This window comes from Cynoglossus semilaevis, chromosome 13 (genome assembly GCF_000523025.1).
Source record: "Cynoglossus semilaevis isolate Cse_v1.0 chromosome 13, Cse_v1.0, whole genome shotgun sequence".
Classification (NCBI taxonomy): Eukaryota; Metazoa; Chordata; class Actinopteri; order Pleuronectiformes; family Cynoglossidae; genus Cynoglossus; species Cynoglossus semilaevis.
Genome location: NC_024319.1, coordinates 12314733 through 12322612, shown reverse-complemented (window position 1 = coordinate 12322612; position 7880 = coordinate 12314733). Strand labels below are relative to the sequence as shown.

The 7880-nt window shown below is 39.4% G+C and overlaps 1 protein-coding gene across 12 annotated transcripts in view; it reads right to left on the bottom strand.

The window, feature by feature from the left end:
- LOC103388619 (RNA-binding motif, single-stranded-interacting protein 3) overlaps positions 1-7880 on the bottom strand; it is a 147954-nt gene that overhangs the window by 14451 nt on the left and 125623 nt on the right. For all 12 annotated transcript variants that reach the window (XR_003051525.1, XR_003051522.1, XR_003051523.1 and 9 more), the window contains one exon: positions 5850-5893. Coding sequence is in view for 1 of the 12 variants with exons in the window: in XM_025061668.1 (XP_024917436.1) it covers positions 5850-5893 (44 nt within the window). In the remaining 11 variants the exon portion in view is untranslated. The remainder of the gene's footprint in view (positions 1-5849; positions 5894-7880) is intronic.

The following is a 7880-nucleotide window of genomic DNA, read 5'->3' as shown; positions in this document are numbered from 1 at the left end:
TGATGATTACAAGGTTTCAGGACACTTAGCACATAGCAATCTGTGCTTGTAAACAGCATGTTAGCTAGTTTAAGTAGTATATAAAAAATAAATAAAGAAAAAGAAACATGCGCAGTTTTATTTTGAGAGTGAGCCTCTAACAAGAGTAGGACAAGCTAACACAAGTCTGCTAACACTGTCGGCCTCACTTCTTTATGGTTAGGATTCTTGTCAGTTGCAATACTGACACCACTGTTTTTTTTTTTTTTTTCTGCATCAGTAAACAACATGTGTGTCCATTTTCTTGCAACCAAAAGGGAAAAACAAGAAAATACAGAGGGAAGATGGAAACTTGACAGATATTCACAGGAACAAACGGTTTCTGTGAGTATCTAAAAATAACTGAGGTGATTCATTTTGAATGATTGAATGGGTGTTTTATAAGGGCTATCTGTATAATTCAGTGTTAATTTGACCATATTGCATACAGTGGTAAGGGCAACAATTTATGCATGCGATGTGTACCGCAGCATCAGCAAAGCTAATGTGTCTGGTACACAAAGAGCAGGTACAATTTCTACAGTTTTTCCCTGTTTTTTTTAATTGCCTCCGCAAAATAATTGACCTGTGAAGTGCAAATGAATCCATTCATTTATAGTGAAGCCTGTGTGATTGTCTCTTTTGGTCCCTGTCTTTTTCTGCGTGCATGTGTGTGCGTTTGTGCCAACGCAAAACAAAGACAGCATCGTTAGACATCTGTAAACTCAGATTGGGTAAGAAAAAAAAGGCACAGGCTCGTCTTTGTACACAGAAGAAATGCTCTAATTTGTATGGATAGACAGACAGATAGATAAATATCTGTTTCTCTCACTCTGCTTGCATATTTGTGTCAGTGCCTGCACACTTATTAGGGATGGAAAATAAAAATCATCCAATTCTCTAAACTCTCTGTTAGTTTACATGTGTAAGACATGCCAAAGATAAGGCGAGTGCATCTTCTGACATGTTCATCGCCAGAGAAAAGCAAGAATTTGCACAAACAAATTCATTATTCTGTGGAGATGTGCCACATATTCACGGAGGAGACTGATGCTACAGCAGCATTGAGCATGCAGAGAACTAAAATAAAAAGACAACTGCACAGCAAATATGACTGACAGAATGCACACCGCCACAAAGAAATGACTTTTATCACGCAGAGCAAAACAGAGAAATTGCCTACAAGTGTAAAAATGTATTTGTACTTGCGTTTCTATGTTTATGTTTCTATTTTGGATCAAGCAGTGGCCATGCAGTGGTTACTGGGTCTAAACATCATCAACTAATTTAATAAAGACTTACTTAAAGAAGAAAAACAGACTTTGTGCAGCTGTGTGATTATGTCTCAAATGTGGCCAATGACACTTTCTGTTCTTTGGAGTCATGACAAACTACCCAGAGACTGGACATAATTCCCAGGATGTCTAGGAACAGACTACTTAGAATCTACGGGCGGTCATGGATACCTGACCCCTGCCCCGTTTCCTGGTCCCTGCCATGAGTAAACTGTCTTTGTTCCTCCATTCAGCTGTAGTTGACACGCAGCAGTACCACGATGTGCTGACATGGAAGACACGCCATTACTCCTCAAATTATTTGTCATTTACTGGATATAATTACAATGTCAGTCAAATCCCTTCTTGTGCACATGCACCTTTAGTTCTCCTGACTCTTCTTGTTGTAAATAATCCTTTTTGTGATCCTTTGTTTACAGCACCCTGTGTACTTGAGGATACCACTGTGAAAATGGATCAGACATCGTCATCAAGGCAGCCTGGGAAACAATATAAATACCGGAGCCTCACTCTGTGCCACACTATCAAAGACGTCTTATGATGAGACCTGACACTGCACCGTGGAACACATCATGGTACAAAGCAGTCTGCTCTGTCGCTGCTGCCGCTGTGCAAAATAACAAATTATCACTTTAATGTGTGAGTGGGAGAAACATTACAGTCAGTCAGAACAGCAGCTCTTGTTGTTTTTACTTATTCATAATTCACTTTTAAAGGAAAGGCGGCATAAGTAACATCTCATTTTTATACGCTATTTATTTGACTTACTAACCGTTTGTTAGCCTCTCCTGTTTTAACACATTTATCCTCTTTTCCCCCCCTCCTCAGTGCACCACTGTTAGAAAGCTGTGGCTCAGGGTTCTTTATTTATCACTGTGTACTGGGAGAGGACATGTTTCATTCGCCAGGCCGTGTTGCTGTGCCCGATCGATCCCTGAGTGTCTGTTGACTGAATAATGGAGCAAAGGAGAGACAAATAAGGAGAATGGGAGAGAGAGAGGGAGAGAGGGAGAGAGAGAGAGAAAGAGAGAGAGAGAGCGGTAAAGACAGAGGAAGTAGGAGACACAGAGGGAGAGAGAGGTGGGGGAGCAGGGGGTAAACTCTCCAACAGCCATGATTGTATAAAAAAGGCACATGCAACAAATGAAGTGATGTTTAATTGGGAGAGCACTCAAAACACAAACACAAACACACTGACACACAGCCCTTCCCACCTCCTGCCACCACCACCTTAACACTGGCTCATGCATTGTGTTTTGTGAGCACAGTGGACTCCCTATACCCTTACCTTTACATTAACCATTGCAAAAATATGTTCCCTAATTTTAATCCTTAATTTAGGCCTAAATTGACCCTACTGTAATTCTAACCATAACTCCAAACCAAATGTTTATCCTTTAACAGACATAAATATTTATAATAAGATATGGTACACACCACACACAGGCAGGGTCATGTAGATGCATCAGTGATATTCTACTGCACACACACACATAATGACCAAGGTGAATGAGTTCCTGTTATGCCAATAATTCCAGAAATTGTAGGAAAAAACAAAGGATGCAAATAAAAGATTTGTCCTTTGGTGATTCCCCTAAACCTTTATTTAACAGGCAGAAGGACAAAAGAAAGTTTAAATGGTGAGGTAATATCTTTGCTTAATACTGTCTGGACCGCTCCAATCAGAAGAGTTCACTTTTCAGACTGTTTTAAAGAAAAACAGACTCTGGTCTTCCCTTTGCCAAAGAAGAAAGAGGCCCAGATTGTCCTGTAGCATAACAAAAGGGTTGGAGTTCATTACCAAAAATACCAAAACCAGAATGAAAGAATAATCTTTTGTTTAAATAATTGTTTCTACAGTTCATCAAATATTCTGAGTCATTTACTTCAGGCCTTGTTAATGGAGGTAGAGAGATAGATAGATAGATAGATAGATAGATAGATAGATAGATAGATAGATAGATAGATAGATAGATAGATAGATAGATAGATAGATAGATAGAAAAAAATGAACATTTGGGAATTTAAAAACCAATGTAATTATCTAATCAAATAACACTAATCAATCGGTACTTTTATCACTTGTATTCAAGGCACAAAGTTGAACGCATGGATGTGAATCTCAAATGAGAGCTGTGACGACTACAGACGTGTTAAAATAAAACCTTGGGTAATTACTCAGTTGTACTGATTTATTATTTTGAGCATAAAATTAATATATGAGTCACATTAGAGGTTGTGTTTTACTGTCACTGATAAATACAAATGAGCCAATACATCCAGGTTATTCAATATGGCTCTCTGACCGTGTTCATTGTATTTTTCATTAAAGTGATGTGTATTGAGAGAGAGAAATAGTGGGTAGAGGACAGATCCAAGGTTATTGATGGAGGCTATTAGCCTTGAGCAGCACCCCTGTCAATAGGGACTCTGGCACGGCTGTTTAAACAATACACTAAACATGTAATTGCGAAAGGAACATTAAGACGGGATTGAATTTAAAACCACTCTGTGAATCCCCGGTGTGACCTAGCTGCACGGTCAGGAGTTTGCCCTGAAAAATTAGCAAATGATTTAGTGTCAACCTCAGTGACTTTTCAGCAAAGATACTCCAGCTAAAATAAACTGCACATGTGTATTTCAGTACACGGGCAGGTGGGGTAGATGAGGGCAGATAGAGGTAAAGGCAGGAGGGAAAAAATGTATCATTTCAGCAAAGGGTTATACTTCTTCCCCTTGAACACTTTTTTCTGTTTTAAAATTACAAATTATTTATTGAATAGCAAAATGTGTGAAGGAAATAATTTTTAAGGTGTTGTTTTCTAAAACCTAAATACCGAAGAAAAAAAAATCCAACCTGAGGGAAGTACGTAATTAGCATATAACTAATGGAAAAGCAAACAGATACATCAACGTGATGCTAGGTCTTTGGAAGCAAGATTTGTTTTGCGCTAAACCGGTGGTTCACAACCAGCAGGATGGGGCCAGAACCGGACTGTGGATCAACAAAGAGTTTGGCTTAGAATTTCTTAAATTTTCTAAAATTACTTTAGTCTGCAAGGTATGATAAACTAACACTTCCAACTGCTCCTACGGTCAGGTTGCTGTTTTTTTTCTAGGTAAGAAGAGTTTGGCTGCAGAAGTCCAATAAATAATGAAGCAGTGGAAGAACAAAAACAATTGTGTAATCTTGTTGTGTAAAGTTTCAGAAGTCAATTTTAAAACGGGTTAGTTTTTACCAGACAGTCTGAAAGGTTTTTCTTTGTCCTTTTGAACGACTTTTGGTAAGTGCATTACCAAATTACTTAAGATTTTCGTATTTTCTGAATTTGGTGAAAATATACCAACATTTTGAAAATATTTCGGGTGAAAAAGTATGAGAAAAAATGTAAACAGAGGTGGGAAATAAAGAGAAAAAAACAGTTTGAAGAAAAGAGACTAATGAAGTCTGGACAGTGGGAACACATGTTTACACTGACCTTGAACTGCCGGCAGACCCCAACAACAGCTGCCAGTGTGGACTGAGGATCTATAATTGTTTCCTAACATTCGCCTCTCCTTGGACTCACTTTACTTTTGCCTCTACCCTCCTCTTGACCCCTCTCTGCCCTCCCTTTTAACTCAAACTCTTTCACTCTCTGCTTTTTCTTTAATTAGCCACATTAGCATTTCACAGTCATTTACTGCTTTGCCGGAAGGATCTCACATGACCTCAGAGGAGAGGTTGGAGTGAGCTTAAGCATCACCAGTGCACAGATGCTCACACGCAAGCCTACGTAGACTTCAGCACTGACCGACATAAAAGCAGACGCTTAGAAATAAGAGGAGAAAAAGAGTGAAACAAAGTGGAGATGCCAAAGGAGAGAAAAGTATTGAAGAAGTCCAGAAAAAGTTGGAGTTGGACTAAAAGGACGGATGGGTTGAAAGGTGATATGAAGCAAGCAGAGGTAATGATGTGTGCAACACAACAGGACAAGAGTAAAGTAAAGAGGAGAAAAAGAGGATAGCGTGGATAAAAAGTGAGAGGAAGAAAGAGCAGACAGGGCGTAGGGGAAGAGAAACACAGATCTGGAGGGAAGCGTCTCCTGGGATCACATCACCAGCAGCATTCCTTGCAGACAGGAGCAATCTCCAATTTCCCCCCTGAAAGAGTCAGACACTGCTCTCCGCACTGAGCCTGGGAGCAGTGCAGATACCCTCGGCTGATGAAAGTCTTACAGCTGCGCTGAAACACCACCCAACCCTGCAATCAAAACTTAGATGTCTGACATCGTGTAAGCATTAATGGATAAAGCCAATAAGAGAGGATGATGGACAACAGCAGGAACGACATAGTGCGGGCGGACGTGTGATCTGCTCTTCATGTCTCTGTGTCGGTTTTTCAGTTTTGTTTTTTCATTGCTTTAACTTGTAAAGTTGTGTGTGTGTGTGTGGGGGGGGTATTCGGTATAAAATAAGAGCAACAAGTAAAGTTTGGTCTCTGACTCCTTCTCTACTGTTGCCTCTGTAAACATGTGAAGAAATCTCTGTACTTACCCATTCTGCATGGCAGTGGGGTCATAGGTCAGCGCCATATTGTTCTGGGGATCAAAGAACAAACACACATTTTGGGTTAAATGTGTTTAGAAATACAAATGGAATTATCCAACTTTGCCAAGTATTATCAAAGAAAGGTCAGGGAGAAATAAAGGTCAAATCAAAGAACGGTCATTTAAGTCTGAATATAAGTCTTGGAATGGAACGTATAGTTGGCTGATTTATACTGAGGATGTTTAAAAATGATATCTGTGTAAAAAGGACTGTTGGTCAATGTAAATGCTCTTATGTTCTTTGGTATAATTTTATGACTTTGCCTTTTACTGTATGATTTTTATAGTATTTTAAATGGTTGTTATTGCCAGGTCTGTCCTAACTGAGATTTTAAATCTAAATGAGAACTAATCTGGTTAAATAAAGTATGAAATGACTATTAATACTACTGCTATTACTATCACCGATACTAACACAGCTAATATTAATTCTACTACCGTTAATTGTACTTTTTTGAATGTTCATATATATTTTTGCAAAAAATACGAGAAATGACAATTCAATTGTCTTCTTATCATAGTTTCCAACATGGCCTATGGTTTATATTTTATTTCTGTTGGTTTCTGAAGAGAGTTAATTGAAAAAATAAAAACAACAGTAGTAACAGATCATTCTTTGGAAAATAACAGATCAGATTGATGGTCATGAGAAGTCATCTATGGAACAAATGCCACAAAGAAAAAAAAAAAACTTCAAAAACATGCTCCACTCTGCTGTTCTATTCGACTTCACTCAATGTCGACAGAAAAATGTCCATTAAGCCAATCAGACATAAATCCACAGGGTGTCATGAACTATGTGACGCCCATTCTGTCCCAGTTAAAAATGATTGATGGAAAACGATTCAGTTTTCCCAAGAATATGTTTTTTTAAGGTTAAAGGGAAAAAACAATGGAGAATCTGATGTGATTTTAACACCTTAGACCTCAACAACTGCATGTACGACCAGCTGTGCTTGAGCTACAACAGCATCAGAAGCTGACCCGCGAACGCCCCTTACCACTATCTATCAACAACCAAAACACAGTGCAAATTTCACCATATTAAAATCCACTTCTTGTCTTACAGTATTGTCCCACAGACCACATGTGAACAAAAGAATCAAATCATCTCAGAGCTGTTCTCCCTCTGCTCCTTGTTAAATGATGTACCCTCCCATTACATCCAGCGTTCATCATTCACTGACACGTCTCTGTTTTCTGCCCGTGTCTCATTTCTTCAATCATGTGCAAATGAGCACAGATCTTCATACACTCCACTGCCTCTTGGCAACGTTGGGACAGACTTCAAGTATGAATTTGATTTTCATTCCTCCAATCTTTTTAGTTTTCTTCTTCTTCTCCATCACTGTCCCCTTTCTCTCATCTTCCATCTGCAGCAAAAAAAAATTGTACTTGTTCTATATTCCACACAAAGTTCTTTACTTCTCCCCAAATTGGCACAAGATTTACAATTGAGCCCTGATGCGGTTGAGTTATGGCTGCAGTGTTTGTTTTTCCCAAAACACTGCTCCTTCCCAGAAAGGAGCTGCGATTGACTGCAGAAGCCGTAAATGGCAGCCCCAGACCCCGGTGGCATCGAATTAGTCAGAATACAGTAAGAATGCATCATTCTGGAGCCTGGATTTTCTGGACTTCTTTGTATTAAACAAATACAATTGAAATCGAATATTAAACAGAAAAAAAACCTCACACAAAGATACAACTGCAATTGCAAACCACCTCCTGGAGGTGTCAGACCACTAGATAGGATGATTCCTGGGGCTGAGAGTCTCGTAATCAAGACCAAGGTCAGACTCATTTAGTGGTGAGGGTTTCTGGGAGATTAGGTCGGCTGACTGGCTGAGTGTGAGAACACAGAGGCCCCTTCAAGCACCTCCCAGTCCAGATGTCTCTATTAGTCTGCCTGGACTCAGACCTGGTTCTAACAAATGCAGAAACCTCCGAAGAGACGCTTTTTCTGTACGACGCCAAGTGG